We start from the raw sequence: 19,078 nt of genomic DNA, 5'->3' as shown, positions 1-19,078 counted from the left end.
TACTAAATACTAAATACTAAATACTAAATACTAAAATCTACTAAATACTAAATACTAAAATCTACTAAATACTAAAAATCTACTAAAATACTAAATACTAAATACTAAAAATCTACTAAAATACTAAATACTAAATACTAAAATCTACTAAATACTAAATACTAAATACTAAAATCTACTAAATACTAAAAATCTACTAAAATCATAGTTTTTTTAAGGGTTGGAGCTCGTCATGAATTGGGGAAAAGGATTTGAATAAGCACTTGCTTTTGGAAAGCAATAAATTCATTTTCCCCAAAGAATTTCAAGGGCCTTGTGGTTATCCTGCAGTCGAGTAAAATTTGGGAAAAGCAAGTGAGATGTGATGTGTCAAAGTGTAAAGTGGTAAAATAGAAAAGGGAATCCCTATCAAGGTATCTGATTCTCATATGGGACTGTAATTCTGAGGCTAACTTGTTCTGTGTGTTTACTGAAACGTTCTGCACTGTGCTCATAACTGTTGTCAAATACCTAGAGAACTGGGCAATTTTGAAGCCGCCACCGAGAGCTTTCAGAAGGCGCTGTTGCTCAACCAAAATCACGTACAGACCCTGCAGCTGCGGGGAATGATGCTCTATCACCACGGCAGCCTGCAGGAGGCCCTTAAGAACTTCAAGGTGAGCATCCGTAAGTGAGAAGCACTGTAACAGCCCAAATCAAGAGTCAGACACTCGACTGACTGAGCCACCCAGGCGCCCCTGGGATCATTCTTCAACAAAATTTAGTGAAATGACTAGAGAGAAGGGCAAGGTAATGTTTATACCCCCCCGCAAAAAGAAAGAGAAAAAAACCACTGCTGTGTCCTAGAGACTGATTTACAGAGCATGCATTTGGTCTGATTTAGCCTGGAGGGAAAGCCCTTCTAATTCCAGATTGAAGAATAAAACGCTTAAGAGTTATCTGCAACTGTATTGAAACTAATGGGGCGTTTTCTCCCTCCATGCCTCAGCGGTGTCTGCAGCTAGAACCCTATAATGAGGTGTGCCAGTATATGAAAGGACTCAGCCATGTTGCGATGGGACAGTTTTACGAAGGAATAAAAGCACAAACTAAAGTTATGCTAAATGATCCTCTTCCAGGCCAGAAGGCTAGCCCAGAGTATCTGAAAGTGAAATATCTCCGAGGTAAGTCACAAAATTGCTGAAGCATTGAATTTGGATGCTCAGAGCCACATAAATCATATTGCTTGTCGCTTGTGTCGTATGAGACAGCTGAGTCTCGAAGGCACTAGGAAACATGAACACGGCCATCCCTTGGTGGACTAGATAAGACCCCTGTCTTCTAGAGACCAGTCGCATACTTTGTCTATCACTTCCTATGGATTTTTTTCTCTTTAACGTTAAAAAAGTTTAAAAAATTTTACTCAAGTCAAACCTATTTTGAGCTAAACGTGACAACCATCTGGGTATGGGATGGGTCTCGTTACACCTGGTCTAGAGACATAAGAGTAATAGGAGAGTAACATTTTCTGAGGTTTTTGTTGTTAAGTGTAAACTTGGTAGCTTTGACGTATCTCCTTCATATCAGAATTCTCACCTACTTTGGAGATACTCAGTTGGGATGAGGAAGAAAGCAAATCTTTATGTCATCTTTTGATTAGGCAGGATCTCACCTTTTCTCTGCCATATAAAACTATATTTTTGTTTTGTTGTTTTTTTGTTTTGTTCCAAAATGGATTTGTTTTTTATTGAAGCATACTTAACATACAGTGTTATATTTGTTCTAGGCACACGATGCGATGATTTGACGATTCTGTATACTTTCAGTGCTCATCACGATATAACATTTTTGTTGTTCGTGCAGAGCTCAGATCTTTACTCCCCTTTTTCCTCTTTCCTTTGTCATCAAAAACCCTCTCATACCACTACTGCCCAACTGTAAAAATTTATGAGCCCTGCAGTTTTAAGTTTTTCGTAGTCACGTTAAAAAAAGTAAAAATAAACAGGTGGAATTCATTTTATAATACATTTTATTTGATGTGGTGTATGCATAATATCAGTTCAACATGTAATTATTATGAAAACACTATTTGTTAGTATCATTAGATATTTTACGTTATTTTTTTTACTAAGTCTTTGAAATGTGTATATTTTATATTTACAGCACATCTTTAAAAAAATTTTTTTTTCAATGTTTATTTATTTTTGGGACAGAGAGAGACAGAGCACGAACGGGGGAGGGGCAGAGAGAGGGAGACACAGAATCGGAAACAGGCTCCAGGCTCTGAGCTATCAGCCCAGAGCCTGACGCGGGGCTCGAACTCACGGACTGCGAGATCGTGACCTGGCTGAAGTCGGACGCTTAACCGACTGCGCCACCCAGGCGCCCCTACAGCACATCTTTATACTTACATCGTTATACTTACATTGGATGTTAAATTTTTATTGGAAGTTCTTTTGTCAAATACCTTTTTTTTGTCAAAAACTTTTTTTTCTTAAGTTTTTTAGAGTGTGGGGAGGGGCAGCGAGAGAGGGAGAGAGAGAATCCCAAGCATGCTCCTCAGTGCCAGCATGGAGCTTGACGTCGGGCTGGAACTCACGAAACCGTGAGATCATGAGCTGAGCCAAAGTCAAGAGTCTGATGCTTAACTGGCTGAGCCACCCAGGCGCCCCGAATTTTTGTTGGAAATTCTTAATTTGAAGTCCTGTTTTGTAAAATTTAAAGTTGAAAAAGTAGGTTCATACATGTGAGTTGTTCCAAATAGACTAAAGTTTTCTAATAATTGACTCAAATATCAGTTTTTAGGTTTAGAGTAATTAAATTAACATTGAAAATACAGTTTCTCGGTTACAGTGGCCACATTTTAAGTGTTCACTAGCTACGTGGCTGGGGGCTGCCTACTGGACAGCATAGCTCCTCACTGTAAATTACAATTTCCTCTTGTTTCCCGGGTTAGTAGAACGTGGGAGCTGTAGACTGAAGGAGGGGCACTCCATGTCCTGGTCTTTTTCTGTACTGCTTCCGTAGAGATAAGCAGCAGTCAGTTGATGAAATCATGTACATGGTCAGTTGATTTATATCAGTTGACAGAAAACCAGGCTCCGACACTGAACTCGGATTCTCAGACTCTGCAGCTAAAAAGTGAGATCTTTGATGGTGTCCGTGGAAGGATGATTAAAATTTAGCCAAAGTGGACCCTGATTGACTGGCTTATATTTGACCCTGGTAACTTGAGTTACCCTGTATCATGTGATGTTAGCGACTTACTAAAATTTGGAGCCACCCTTTAGGATTCTGGGAATTAACAGTTTGTCACAGAGCAGTTGTATGACAGCCAGCAAGAAGAAATACTTCTGGAGCGATATTTGGGGGCGTGTGTCCGATGTGGGTGTGTCCGATCTCGTCTCATACCTGCAGAGTATTCTCGGTATCTTCACGCACACCTCGATACTCCCCTTACGGAATATAACATTGATGTGGATCTGCCTGGAAGCTTTAAAGACCACTGGGCTAAAAATCTGCCTTTCCTCATAGAAGATTATGAAGAACAGCCAGGGTTACAGCCCCACATAAAGTAAGTGCTTTAAATAAAATGACTTTTTTCAAGACTGAACTATAAGCTTATCATGATATCTCTTGCTCAGTAAACGGCTTTCTACCCACGTCTCTCAAGTATTTGTTTTTGGATTTGATATGTCTGCAAATAGCTTAGTTTATACGGCACCTTGAAACTTACCTTTGGATATCATCTCTCCTGCTGGCCTGGCCTTCCCTGCTAATTTTTTGCAATCTTCAAACTTCAAATGTACTTACTGGCAGTTTTTGATATGCATTATTATTACCATGTTAGTTTTTTTTAATTTTATTTTATTTTTGAGAGAGACAGAGCATGAGCATGAGCATGAGCAGGGGAGGGGCAGAGAGAGGGGGAGACACAATCTGAAGCGGGCTCCAGGCTCCCAGCTGTCAGCAGAGAGCCCGACGTGGGGCTCAAACCCATGAACCGTGAGATCATGACCTGAGCTGAAGTCAGACGCTTAACCTGCTGGGCCACCCAGATGCCCCACCATGTTACTTTTGAAACAAATTACTTAAAGCCAGAAGTTTGAAATTACACTGCTGGTCAACTACTGCTTACATTATGGCAAAACATACAGGCTAAAGGGCTATCCCATTACAAAAACAATTGGAACAGAAATTAATTCCTGGGAGTCTAGCAATGCCTTAAAAATTAAGAAAAATCTGCAAAGATCGATCCCCTCACGCTGTAGAAAGAAAGACAAGCAGGGGTGGGGGTGGGGGGTTGTTGGTGGCAGATTCAAACTAGAGTGGTGAATGATAAGCACATTTGAAAAGCAAAAAGTGTCCTGGAGGTAAAGGCATGTAACAGCCACTACAATGGGAGGCCTTAAGGTCTAAGCAAGATAGGCTTGCTAAACTTTTTCAAGGAGCTAAAGCAGCCCCATATTGGGGGACCATATTCACAGGATCTCAACAAGAAAAAATGCAAACCTGTGTGGAAAGAAAGTAGTGCCAATTTGGGGTCCAAGTACTCCCGCAGATTAAGATCATTAGAATGAGAGTCAAAAACCAAGATCACCAAAACCATATGTCAAAATCAACAGGAATAACAAACAACAGACTTAGACTCTCAAGGGCTTCAAGTATTGGAATTGTTGAATACAGTCTCTGACACCAAATGAAATTGTTGAGAGAAATTATGAAGAAATCAGAAACATGAGCAAGAAACAAGAGATTATCAAAAATGACCAGGCAGATTAAAAATAAATTGGAAGCTTTAAGAATAGAAAATATTGAAATGAAGAATTCAGTATGTAAGCTTAACAGCAAATTAGACATAGGTGAGAGAAACTTGCTTAATTGGAAGGTGGAGCATTAGGAATTAATCTAAACTGTGGCACAGAGAGTCCAGGTGTTAGAAAACATGAGACAGAAGATGTGGAAGATGTAAGAATGTCTAGCATATATCTAATTGAAATCTTGGGAGAAGAGAATGGAGGAGAGGCAGTTTTTGAAGAAATAATAGCTAACAATTTCCCAGAACTAAGGAAATATAAATCCATAGATTTTTTTTAAAAAGTTGCATAAATGACAAGAAATCCATATCCAGACACACCATAAGTAGTAGGAGAACACATAAGGAGAAAAATTTTTAAACAGAAAAATCCTATCACCTACTTAGGGTCAATAATTGGACTGACTATAAATCCCTCAACATCAAAATGGCAGTGAGAAGATAATAGACTATTTTCAAAGTGCTGCAAGAAAAAAAAAATAACTTTCAACCTAAAGTTCTGTACCCAGCAAAACTATCTTTTATGAATATAGACCAAATAAATATATATTCCATAATCAAAAACTGAACTAACCATCACCTGCCATTCACTAAAAATCTCTTAAGGAATGTAATTAAAGAAAAAGGTAGTTGGCCACAGGCAAAATTTGAGATACAAGAAGGAATAATGAGAAAAGAAAATGGGAAGCATGACAAATTGGTAAGTCTAAGTAAGTATTGTCTATATAAAATAATGCCTGGTTTGGGGGCTTTATAAAATGGATAGAAATAAAATACTGGGAACAATAGCAAGTAAGTTGAGAGACAGTAAGAATTAAGTATGCTAGGGGAATATGAGTTAAATATTATGTTGAAGCTTTAAGTTATACATAAATATTTAAAATACTAGAATGAGTACTAAAAGTTAGAAACAAAGTGTATAGCTTCTATATTAGTGGACGAGTAAAAAAATAAAAAATAAAGTCTACAATCAACCAGAAAAGAGGGGAAAGAGAGGAAGCATAAAAAAGTAGGGCAAATAAAAAGAAAAAAATAAGAATAGGTTGAAATAAACCAGGTATATTAATAATGACAGTAAATATAAATGGATTTTTAAATGTCAAAAGAGACATAGTTGGATTTGAATTTTTTTTTAATGTTAATTTATTTTTGAGAGAGAGAGACAGAGCGTGAGTCTGGGAGGGGCCGAGAGAGAGGGAGACACAGAATCTGAAGCAGGCTCCAGGCTCTGAGCTGTCATCACAGAGCCTGATGAGGAGCTCAAACCCACGAACTGTGAGATCATGACCTGAGCCCAAGTTGGACGCTTAACCTCTGAGCCACCCAGGCACCCCTGACTGTTTTAAAAATCCAGTTAAATGCTTTCTACAAGAGACATGTAATGCTTAAGGACACAGAAAGATTGAAAGTAAAGGGATGGAAAAAATTCTACATGGGAAACACTAAAAGATTCCTGATGTAGGTATGTTTATATTAATGGATTTAAATTTTTTTTTAATTACTAAGAACAAAGATTGTTACTACATAAGGACAGAGGTTCAAATCACCAGGAAAGATGTAAATTTAAACATATATACCTACTAAAATAACTTTACAAATTGAAAGAAATACACAGAGAAATCAATAGATTCAGTATCCTAATGAGAGATTCTAATTTTTGATCAGTCACACACACACACAAAACTAGTAAAGATTTAGACTTTCTGAACGTCACGATTAACAGACTTGGCCTATTATTCTGCTATAGAACTGTGTACCCAGTAATCGAAGAATACATAGTCTTTTCAAGTACACTTTGGTCATTTATAAAGACTGACCACTTACTCATATTTAAATACATTTCAAATAACCGGTGCCACGGTAGACTATGGTAAAATCTTCATTATTTGGAAATTTAAAAGCACACATATTAAAATATAGATTAAAGATAAAATCCACACTGGAAATTTGAATATACTTTAAAAACAAAAAAAGATGAAAACTCCACATACCAATACTTGTGGAAGCAGTGAGACCATTATCTAACCAAAAGTAATAAAAAGAAGAGATTGCTCAGAGAAGTTATATATATTCTCTACCACCCCATTTTAGAGAAGTACCCATGTGCAGAAAAGCACGAACCTAGGCAGGCCTGCACTGCTGTCCCTGGAAAAGTCTGCTTGCAAGGCCGGCCCCTGGGTGGCGTCTGGGAACGTGGATTTCAGGAGGGTTCCCATCATGCCCAGAACTCATAAGAGTGGCTCACTGTGTGCCAAAGCTGCTTGTACAAACAATATGATTTATGTTAAACACTTGCTTTGCCTCTGGGTATTTGGAATTTGAGTAATTCCCAGGCAAAGGCTGTTTACACGATCAGCGTCTGATAAAAAACCCTGGGCACTGAGTATCTAATGAGCTTCCTGGTTAGCATTTCACACAGCAGGGAGGGGGGTTTAATCCTGAGTGTCTCCCCTGGGACAGGACCCTTGGAAGCTTGCGCCTGGTTTCCTCTGTGCTTCGCCCCCTGAGCTTTTCCCCTTTGAGGATTGTGCCTGTGTCCTGCTGTGCTAAATCACAGCCATGAGTACAACTGTGGAGTCCTGTGAGCCCTCCCAGCGATTTATGGGACCCAAGGGTGGTCTTGTGGGCCTCTACACAACCTGTAACCTAAGATTGCAAACTCTGTTATGCAGACTTCGGGCAGGTAGGCAGCCAAACGATTAATAGGCCCCAGGCCATCCCAGGTATACTTGGTCTAATGCAACCTGAGGCAGGGGTGGGGGAGAGACATAGGGCAGAGATTTGGTTGCTTGTTGATAAAGTCAGTCCATGCAGGTTATGTATCCTGGGGAAGTTTATGAAGCAAATAATGGCCAGAAGTGCCTTCTGAATTGCACTCTAGTTACCAGTGTTACTCACAAGCGTGTGATAATAATTGTGCGCATACACGCGTAAAGATTCTTCTAATTTGTGTAAGATTGGGTGCCAAGCACTGGGGTCAAGATCCTGTGGTCATAGATTTCTCCATCAGTTCTCCAGTGGAGGAAATTACTGCTCTTCAGGTAAAATTGGATTAGCAGACCTCTGTTGTAAAGTCCCTAACCGCGTATGTCGTGTTCCTTCCAGAGACGTGTTACATCAGAACTTTGAGGGTTATAAGCCAGAGGTACAAGAGCTGATCTGTGTAGCTGATCGTTTGGGATCCCTGATGCAGTATGAAACGCCTGGCTTCCTGCCAAACAAGAGAATACACAGAGGTATCCTGAAACCATCCGAAAACGGACAGGTTGCTGACATAAGAGCAAGAATCGTCAAACCGTGTTGCGCGTAAAAAAAAAAAAAAAATCATTTGTGCCAACTCATAAATCCCCATTTGATCCGGACAAAACTGTAGAGATTCATTCACACTGAATTCTGAAAGAGAGCTTCCCGTGTGGCCTTGGTGTTGTCGCCACCCTGTTGATGTAGAATATGGGTCTTCAGTTGTGGCTGTGGATCCGACGGCTCGTCCACGGGAACGGTTTGCTTAGTGTGGGAGCGAGGGAGAATTTGAATCTCCAGTTGTTTAGGAGGCAGAGCTGGGAGGAGACAGCTTCGGGGGGGTGCCTCTAATTTTCTCTGATAGATGTTAGTTTTATGAAGACTGACACGATTGTAGCGTATCTCTGGTCTTGTTAAATTACCAATACGTACAATTCTTTTTTTTTTTTTAAGTTTATTTATGTTTGAGACAGAGAGAGACAGAGCATGAATGGGGGAGGGGCAGAGAGAGAGGGAGACACAGAATCAAGCAGGCTCCAGGCTCCAAGCCATCAGCCCAGAGCCTGACGCGGGGCTCGAACTCACGGACTGCAAGATCGTGACCTGAGCTGAAGTCGGACGCTTAACCGACTGAGCCACCCAGGCGCCCTACAATTCTTTTTTTATACGGTGACTCAAGTTATCACCGAGACTCTGCAGAGTAGGTGAACATCAGTCCCTCGGAAGTGAACTCACAAACCCTTGTTTTCTCAATATTTGCTTCTTTCAGCCATGGGCTTGGCAGCGTTGGAAGTCATGCAAGCTGTACAGCGTACGTGGACCAACTCGAAAGTTCGAATGAATGGGAAAACACGGCTGATGCAGTGGAGAGACATGTTTGACATTGCAGTAAAGTGGAGACGGTAACTAATTAAACTCGTGTTTAAATGGAAATAAACTAGAAGGGTTCTCATTGTAAAATAATAGAAGGCTCCTCTGGGTAACAGGTGTCTTTGGCTAGTGGAGCCGACATGAGGTATCACGCGAGTCTAGGCACATCTGTACATTGCGCTGTGTTCACCACAGATGTAGCTCCCGTCTGCCCCACGCAACACCGTTACAGTAGGACTGACTGTGGTCCTTACGCTGTACCTTGCACCCCCGTGACATATTCATTCCATTACTGGGAGCCTGCCCCTCCCACTCAGTCGACGGGTTTCGAATTCTGTTTTGATTACTAACAATATGCCTTGTAAGTTACTTTTTCCTCTCTACAGTTTGTCGGAATTTGCTGGCATCATTATTCTTTGAAACGCCTTTGGCCGATGTTTACGAAATATAGGAACTGACTGCTCTCAAGTTTCCAAGCACACTTTTAAGCGAAGTGTTTTAGAAAAAGCAGTCTCTTGGAAAGAATGCATTATCTGGGGTGTACCTTTGAATGAACTGTAGTGTACTGGTCCCTTGATAGTTGAAGTGTGTGCCTGGGTAACCAGCTATGGCTTAGTGGGGAGCTACTGATACTCATTGACATGAGAAAAATACTACTCTTCTAGTAAACCTATACTGACTTCCTACTGGCTCCAGTTGGAACATTTATTTGGAGTTAGCAGGTTGGTGTGGCATACTTTTAGATAATGGGCCGAGTACTTGCTTTCTCCCCACTCTTTGCAAAGACTCATCCTGTTTCATTGGTAATGCTTTTGAACATTTCTAGGTTGTATAAGGCCTCTGTCTTTAACAAGCTCTGGTTTACAGGATTGCTGACCCGGACCAGCCGGTGCTGTGGTTAGATCAGATGCCAGCACGAAGTCTTAGCAGAGGTTTTAACAACCACATCAATTTAATCAGGTAGGAACCCTTTGTGCATCTTTCCTGTTTGCACAGGAGTTCGTTCTAAATAGGTCATGGAGACCATGGACGAACGACCCTTGATCCTCTCCCGGGGACTTTTTGAAAAGGGCCCACACGGATTAGTTCTGTACCTGCAGGGTCCCGCCTGCACTCCTTAGAGTGAGTCCAGCTGCAGGAAGAATGCAGTGCGTGCCATGTTCCCTCTCCAGTCTCTCCTCTTAGGAAGAGACTGTGTGATAATTCAGGTGAACAAGTGTGCAAGGAAGGGGGAGCGGAAGAGACGGAGGAGAGAGTGCAGAATCAGGAGCACTGGCGCCAGGTTGGAAATGGAGGAGAGCGTAGGGACCCACAGGGAGGCGGTCCCCTCTCTGGCTCAGGTGCGTGGTCCTTCCAATAGGCCAGGTGACAATAGGACAGAAAGGAGATGGCCACATTTGGGGGCTGGCGCTGGGGGGAAGTGCAGGGTACGGGAGTGACTTCCTGTGCACGGTTACGAACCTGAGGTTTGAGATGTCTGTAGGTAATGTGGGGAGCGATGCCCAGGGAGCAGTTGGGTGTGTAACATGTTGTACACGCGCATCCGGTTGGATGTGTCCATCAGTATGTCGGCTGTACATGAAGTTCTGGGAGAGAGTTTGAAAACTAGGAGGCGGGGACAGAAATGTGAGTAAAATTTATTTATTTATTTCATTTTTGAGAGAAAGAGAGACAGAGCGCTAGCAGGGGAGGGGCAGAGAAAGAGAGGGAGACACGGAATCCGAAGCAGGCTCCAGGCTCCGAGCCGTCAGCCCAGAGCCCGACGCCCGGCTCGAACCCGTGAACCACGAGATCGTGACCTGAGCTGAAGTCAGACACTTAACCGACTGAGCCACCCAGGTGCCCTGAGTAAAATAATATTTAGAGTGGGCAGAGGAGATGAAGCCTGTGTGTGAGCTGGACCACAGGAGAACTACCAGGAGAACCAAAGGAGAGGAGAAAAAGTCCAGGGATTCATGAAGGAAATTGGCATAAAAAGGCTGAACGTCGTAGAAGTACTTGAGGATTTTTCTCCTCATTTTGGCATCTCCGGGCCTGAGTTTGGTGCCTCTCCTACCAGGAAAAGCTGCAAGAGCTGACAGGCAATCCTGCCAAGACAGTTCTTTGCTTCTTCCATGCACCGGGTGCAAATAAGCACAGTTTCCAGACTGTTTTGCTACATTATTCTCACAGCTCTCTTACCGTTCTCTTGAATTCACTTGGAAGTTAGATGTTGTTTCCGATACAGTCCTTTCTAAAACGATTCTTAATTTTTTTTTTTTTCTTTCAGGGGCCAGGTGATCAACATGAGATACCTGGAATATTTTGAGAAAATTCTTCATTTTATTAAAGATAGGATTCTTGTTTATCACGGGTAATCCTTCAATTTTCTTTTTCACGGTAATCGCTAGCTTTGGTAGAGTTTACAGTAGTTGTATCTGTGAAACTTGAAAACTAAGCCTATTAACAGACTAAACAAAGTCTATCAAATGTTGACACAGTGTTTGGAGTTGTAAAGCCTTTCAGTAATGACTTGCCAGCCTTCTTTTTTTTTTTTTTTTTTAATTTTTTTTTTTAACGTTTATTTATTTTTGAGACAGAGAGAGACACAGCATGAACGGGGGAGGGGCAGAGAGAGAGGGAGACACAGAATCGGAAGCAGACTCCAGGCTCTGAGCCATCAGCCCAGAGCCCGACACGGGGCTCGAACTCGCGGACCGCGAGATCGTGACCTGAGCTGAAGTCGGACGCTTAACCGACTGAGCCACCCAGGCGCCCCTTACCAGCCTTCTTTTAACAGCTGTACAGAATCCATGAAATGTTTTAATCTTACGATACTGTGACTTTTCTCATCTCCTTCTCTGAAAAGCAGGACGTTTCTTTGAATTTCTTTATTAGGGATTTCAGCTGTAATATTCATTCTCTCACCTGAAAGGCCATATAGTGAACCCACAGTGAACAGAACATGGGGAAAACAGAATTCTGAATGGATAGTTATCACCAAGTAAATATAAAAGTGGCACAAAAACCTAGCAGGATATTTCCGTTTGAGCAACTGTAGAAAGGAAAAAAAAAATCACTTCTAATTTCAAAATTGGTCTATGAGAATCAAGGCGTCATCACCAAATTATGACCAGAGACCCGTGCATGTATATACGACCACTGGCCAGCAATCTGTTCTGTTTCTCCATTTCACCTTCTAGATGGGCTTGTATCTGTTTTCTTAATTGTCATCTGCGGCCCCAAATTCATTAGGATTAAACCATCCCCATATTTAGAAACTTTTGTTTGAGCCCACCATTTTGACTATGGAGCTACTCATAATTGAGGTCAATTCATTAAAGCTTAAGGTAAAAGCAAGTAATAGAATTGTATATTACATTTCTGTATTAATTTTACTTGCCATCTGCCTCTGTCTCTGTCTCTTTTTCTCTCTTTAAGAGCTAATAATCCTAAAGGATTGTTGGAAGTCAGAGAGGCTCTGGAAAAGGTGCACAAAGTAGAAGATCTCCTGCCAATTATGAAGGTAAGTTTATCATCAGAATCCTGGTAGGTGTTTTTAGGGAAAAAACACAACTAGAGCACTTTTTAAAGAAGAGCTCATAACCGTTTAATGCATGTGTATTAATAGTGTGCTAGAAGCACTTTAAAATTAAAAGCATTCTGAGGGGCACCTATGCGGCTCAGTCGGGGCTGAGTCGCACTTCGGCTCAGGTCATGGTCTCACCGCTCGTAAGTTCAAGCCCTGCATCGGGCTCTGTGCTGACAGCTCAGAGCCTGGAGCCTGCTTCGGATTCTGTGTCTCCCTCTCTTTCTGCCCTTCTCCTCATGCTCTATCTCTTTCTCTCAAAGATAAATAAATGTTAAAAGATAATAAAATTATAAGCATTCTGAAAACACTAACAGAAACACCCTCTGAATAATAACCCAAATCACATAAAACACAGGCATCAGTCTCAGACATAAAAGCAAAGCTGTGAGGAAGCAGTTGATACAGGAAACAGAAGGAAACTTAAAAGTATATACCGTTGAATTCTGCTTCTGGCCACAGTGGAGTACTTGATAGTTGACCGCCTTTCCATACTATAACAGTTATAAAACTCCACAAAATACAAGGCACCTGTTTTCAGGGGTTGGCAATTACAAGACTGTGATTTTTGAGGAAAGGGAAACACTTTCTGTGAGCCCCGTGTTCACCCCAGCCTTCTACCTGGGATTATTTACTAAACCACTGTGTATGTGGAGCCTAAACAGAGTTTGGTGGTCTTGCTGAGCTAAGGAGGCAGAGATTGGAGTTGGGGTCTGCCGAAGTGGCTGGAGTTTACAGGGCACAGTACAGAAGAGGAGAGAGCTGCTCAAGGTGAGAAGTCCCCAGAGGTCAGCATGGGCGTTCCTTGTCACGCTTGGCTGAGAGCTGGGCTCTGCTCGCTCAGTGAGACCCAGAGGCCCTGCAGACAGTGGCTGCTATGGGCGTGAGAGCTGAACGGAGGTATGAGCGGTTTTATACCAGGGTGTGAGAGCTGAAGGGAGGTAGCCTCAGTTTTACACCACTGAGAGACATTGGAGTTGTGACCTTGCCAGAATGGAGGGATCCTGGGAGCACCCTGGGCATTTACTCACAACCCCAGAAAGGACACACCGTAGGTATAAGACCACCTAGAATGAGGTCCACATTCTAGGACAAAGGACAATTTCTTTTTCTTTTTCTTTTTTTATGTTCATTTCCTGAGAGAGAGAGAGTGCGAGCAGGGGAGGGGCAGAGAGAGAAGGAGATACAGAATCTGAAGCAGGCTCCAGGCTCTGAGCTGTCAGCACAAACCCCTATGCAGGGCTCGAACCCACCAACTGCGAAATTATGACCAGAGCCAAGTTGGACGCTTAACCGACTGAGCCACCCAGGCGCCCCGAAGGACACTTTCTGAATAGATCACCCTAACAGAAAACCAAGTCTAAGAGGATTAAATGGATCTGCTCGTGATTGGATTGCCTGCCAAAACAAAACTCAACACCCTTTAAAGGAAGGAAACATAGTCTAGACTTCTTAATTATTAGGCAAAGGAAGAAGCAGGAGAACGTGACCCATAACCAAGAAACCAAAACCAGTTAACAGGAACAGACCCCAGGAGATCCACAAGTTGCAATGAACTCTTTTAAAGTCTTTGTTTCATTAACATGTTCGAGGACTTAAAGGAAAACATGAGCACAATGATGAAGAACCTGAGCAGGAGAATGGAAACTATAAAAAGAACCAAAAGAAAATTGGAGGACGCGAAAGTCAGTGGTGTCAGAGAAGCCGCTACTTTAGTTTTGCATATGGCCCAAGGTTTGTGTGCCAGTCCTCAGCTTTCCTTGTCCAGAGGCTGTCTTCCAGATCGGGACGCCTTATGAGGGTCGGTCGTCGTTCCTCAGAGGAGGCCAGAGATGGAACACACTACTCAATAATAATACGGAGAAAGGGTACTGCTAACACACAGCAGCGGGGGGAACTTTAGAAACATCATGTAGGGCAAAGGAAGTCGCATACAGAAGAGTATGATTCCATTTGTAAGAAGTTCGACTGATCTAGGGAGACAGAAGAACAGTGATGGCTTCTGAGGAGTGAGGTTTACCTGAAAGGGGTAGGAGAAAACTTTCCAGAATGATGAAACTACACTCTATCTTGACTGGAATAGTGGATACATGGGTGTATATATTTGTCAGAATGCACCAAATTATACATGTGAAGTTCATTGTATGTAAATTTTACCTCAATGAAACATACGTAAATTAATTTTCTGAGAGATTTGAGCCAGTATCATATGATAGGTAGATAGGTAGACAGATAGTAGCAATAAAAAAGACATAGAATTCTCATGATTAAAAAAAAAATCTCCGCTAGATAAGACTAGTAGATTAAAGACAGTTGAATATCAAATACATGTGAGCTGGAAAATCCAATCAATAAATTCTCCCAGAATATAGCATACAAGGACAAAGAAATATAAAATATGAGAGACGATGAATGCAGAAGATGAAGAACGGACCTGATAGAGATCAGAAAGGAGAGAAGAAAGATAAAGAAACAGAGCAGTTAGTCAACAAAATAATAGAAGGAAAGCTTGTGGAGAGATGAAAAGATCAATGCAGGGCCTCCTAGATGTTCAGCACGATGCTCAATATTGACACCTAGACACATTCTGATAAAATTTGGGGACTTCAAGATTAAAGAGAGTTCCTCAAAAAAATTAGATGTAGAGGGGAGCCTGGGTAGCTCAGTCAGTTGAGAGTCTGATTCTTGATTTCGGCTCCAGTCATGATCTTTGTGCTGAATGTGGAGCCTGCTTAGAATTCCCTCTCTCTCTCTCTCTCTCTCTTCCTTTCTCCCTGCCCCTCCCTCTTACTCCTTTCTCAAAAATAAATAAATAAATAAATAAATAATAAATAAAGGTAAAAAATTAGACATAGAATTATGATAAGATCCAAAAACTCCCCTTCTAGGTGTATATTCAAACGAATTGAAAGCAGGGACTCGGATATTTGTACACCCATGTTCATGGCAGTATTATTCACAGTAGCCAAGAGACAGAAGCAACCCAAGGGGCCATGAATGGATGAATGGATAAATAGTATGCGGCATGGCCGTACGATGGGGTATTATTCAGCCTGAAGAAGGAAGGGAATTCTGACACAGGCTACAGCATGGATGAAGCTTGAGGACATTAGGCAGAGTGAAATAAACCAGTCACAAAAGGACAAATACCCTACGATTCCACTTATATGAGGTGTCCAGAGTAGTCAAATTCATAGAGACAGAAAATAGAAAGATGGTTGCCAGAGGTTGGGGGAGGGAGACAGAGTTTCTATTTGGGATGATGAAAAAAGTTCTGTGGAAGGTTAGTGGCGATGGTTGCAAACAATGTGAACTTTTCCTTTTACTGCTATTATTTTATTTAAATCCAAGTTAACATATAGTGTAATAATGATTTCAGGAATAGAATTTAGTTGTTCATCACTTACATATAACACCCAGCGCTTATCACAAGTGCCCTCCTTAATGCCCATCACCCAGTTAGCCCATCCCCACCACCCAGCACCCCTCCAGCAACCCTCAGTTTGTTCTCTATATTTAGAAGTCTCTTATGGTTTGTCTCCTTCTCTGTTTTTATATTATTTTTGTTTCCCTTCCCTCATGTTCATCTTAAATTCCTCTTATGGGTGAAGTCATATGATATTTGTCTTTCTCTGACTAATTTCACTTAGCATAACACACTGTAGTTCCATTCACATTGTTGCAAATGGCAGGATTTCATTCTTTTTGATCGCCAAGTAATATTCCACTAGTAGTGCAATTGCTGGGTCGTAGGGTAGTTCTATTTTTAATTTTTTGAGGAGCCTCCATACTGTTTTCCAGAGAGGCTGCACCAGTTTGCATTCCCACCAGCAGTGCAAAAGGGTTCCTCCTTCTCTGCATCCTGGCCAACATCTGATGTTGCCTGAGTTGTTAATGTTAGCCATTCTGACAGGTGTGAGGTGCTATCTCATTGTGGTCTTGATTTGTATTTCCCTGATGCTGAGTGATGTTGAGCATTTTTTTCATGTGTCTGTTAGCCATCTGGATGTCTTCTTTGGAAAAGTGTCTATTCATGTCCTTTGCCCATTTCTTCACTGGATGATTTGTTTTTTCGGTGTTGAGTTTGATAAGATCTTTAAGATTTTGGATACTAGCCCTTTATCTGATAGGTCATTTGCAAATATCTTCTCCTATTCCGTTGGTTGCCTTTTAGTTTTGCTGATTGTTTCCTTCACTGTGCAGACACTTTTTATCTTGATGAGGTCTGAACGTTCTTAATGCCATAGATCTATACATTCACAAATGGTTAAAGTGGCAAATTTTATGTTACATATTTATTTTAACACACAAAGAGTAAAAAGAACATCTTCAAGCTTCCAGAAAAGAAAGAAAAAGAAAGAAAGAAAGAAAGAAAGAAAGAAAGAAAGAAAGAAAGAAAGAAAGAAAGAAAGAAAGAAAAAGAAAAACTAAGGAAGGAGAATTTCACTGATGCCCAACTTCCTTCCAGCAGCAGTAGTGGATTCTAGAAGACAACGAAGGGAAATTTATTTGAACCTACTCTACCAGTGTTCAAGTGTGAGGGTAAAATAAAAACTGTTTCAAACATACAGTTATTTAGGAATTTCACCAAGTGTAGATTTTCTTTGTCAAAATGATTGAAGAGCATATATACTCTCATCAAATAAGCCCAAGAGAGAAGAAAACATGAGATGTAAGAAATCGTGGTGAACAAATAAACCAATGAAATGAATTGTTAACACCTGATGTTTAAAAATATGTATGTCTGGAATTAAAATACTGGATAATGTCAACATTAGAGGTTAGAGAAAGTAGAGAAAGGAAGTAAAACTGTTACTAAGGTATTTGTTTTTTTCAGTGAGACAGTATAATCACTGACCCATGATATTGACAGAAAAACGCGTGTTTAAAATATCTATACTAAAAATTTAAAGGCAAACACTGAAACAACAGAGATGCGACGTATCATCGTCTAGACCTGTAGAAGACAGGAGAATGGCATAAAGAAAACAATGTCAATTCAACTCAAAGCTTAGAAAAAGAGGGGGATAAAAAAGTAGGGTGGGGTAGGAAATGTAGGTAATGACAGTGACAAGTCAACATGGTGTTATAATTGATCCCCTCAGTGAAAGACTGAGGATTTCAGACTGGTTTTTTAAAGCCCAGCTATATGCTGTTTACAGGGAGAAAGGTGTACCAGGCAAATGCTAATGAAAAGAGAATGTGAGTGTAGCATGTCACTATCAGAAATATTGCAATTCAAGATGAAGTATACTTACGGGGACAGAAATCATTGTTTAAAAGTATAATCTATTAAGAAGTTACAATTTTACAAACATTGCCTCTACCCCAGATTATAACTACTCAACAATTTGGCAACAGAAGGTGGATATTTTTTTTTTTCAATTAATGGTTTGAACTTTAATGTAAAACGTGAATCAGTGTTCTCCTTGTAGCTATAGTAGAGAGGTTTGATGTACATCAGATGAAATTTAAGAAATTGACATGGAGAACCAGAACTTATCCATTTCTTTTTTTTTTTTTTAAGTTTATTAGGTTATTTTGAGAGAGAAAGCGTGCGTGGGAGAGGGGAAGAGAGAGAGGGAGAGAGAGAATCCCAAGCAGGCTCCGCACCGCCAGCGTGGAGCCCGATGCGGGGCTCGAACTCAGGAACCGTGAGATGGCCTGAGCCAGAACCAAGAGTCGGGTGCTCTACCAACTAAACCACCCAGGCATCCCTCCATTTCTTTCTTTCTTTTTTTTTTAATGTTTATTTATTTTTGTGAGAGAGAGCATGATAGGGGAGGGGCAGTGAAGGAGGAGGACAGAGGATTCCAAGCAGGCTCCATCCTGACAGCACAGAGCCCGACACGGGGCTCAAACCCACCAACCATGATATCATGACCTGAGCTGAAGTTAGACGCTTAACCGACTGAGCCGCCCAGGTGCCCTCTGATCTTACCCATTTCTGAGGAATGAGAGCAGGAAGGATCAGGTCATGAACAAAGCAGCAAGCTAATACTCTGCACACCAGGGTCCACATTCACCTCTTCCACTGTCTAAGTCCCAGGCTCTTTTTTGCTAAGAGCAGTGATTCTGTCCGGGCCTGTTTCAGGGGTTATTGCAAGGGCCTGATGCACTGACGCAGTGGTTCCCAACCTTCTCAAAGCTACTCTAGTATTGGGGTACCTGGGTGGCTCAATTGCTTAAGCGCCCAACTCTTGATTTCATCTCAGGTCATGACCACGCGGTTTGTGGGATCAAGCCCCACGTCAAGCTCTGTCCTCACTGAAGAGCTTGGAGCCTGCTTGGGATTCCCTCTCTCCCTCTCTCTCTCTCTCTCTCTCTCTCTCAAAATAAACTTAAAAAAAAAAGCTACTCTAGTATCAGACGCCTTCTTCACTGCATCCAAATGAAATTCATAGAGAATATATCATACCTACGCAAAATAATTCTTTAAAAGGCCAACGTAGTGCCATAAAGGAGGTCTAAATGGTAAATCATTTGTAATAGAATAGCGTCTGTGTTAGGATGTTGGATTCAGGCACGTCTTCACAGAAGCCAGAAAGAAGTAGCTGGTTGCTTACTATACCTGTGGAAAAAGGGGGGTGAACAGGGCAGCTACG

General features: G+C 41.4%; 1 protein-coding gene across 7 annotated transcripts in view; it reads left to right on the top strand.

Moving 5' to 3' along the window:
- TTC13 (tetratricopeptide repeat domain 13) overlaps positions 1–19,078 on the top strand; it is a 79,524-nt gene that overhangs the window by 48,667 nt on the left and 11,779 nt on the right. For all 7 annotated transcript variants that reach the window (XM_032595299.1, XM_030334047.1, XM_030334050.1 and 4 more), the window contains 8 exons: positions 515–656; positions 989–1,163; positions 3,397–3,553; positions 7,901–8,031; positions 8,805–8,937; positions 9,773–9,865; positions 11,175–11,258; positions 12,326–12,410. In XM_032595299.1, coding sequence (XP_032451190.1) covers positions 515–656; positions 989–1,163; positions 3,397–3,553; positions 7,901–8,031; positions 8,805–8,937; positions 9,773–9,865; positions 11,175–11,258; positions 12,326–12,410 — 1,000 coding nt within the window. The remainder of the gene's footprint in view (positions 1–514; positions 657–988; positions 1,164–3,396; positions 3,554–7,900; positions 8,032–8,804; positions 8,938–9,772; positions 9,866–11,174; positions 11,259–12,325; positions 12,411–19,078) is intronic.

The sequence above is a fragment of the Lynx canadensis genome, chromosome D2 (assembly GCF_007474595.2).
Source record: "Lynx canadensis isolate LIC74 chromosome D2, mLynCan4.pri.v2, whole genome shotgun sequence".
Lineage (NCBI taxonomy): Eukaryota > Metazoa > Chordata > Mammalia > Carnivora > Felidae > Lynx > Lynx canadensis.
This window is presented reverse-complemented; position numbering and strand designations above follow the sequence as displayed.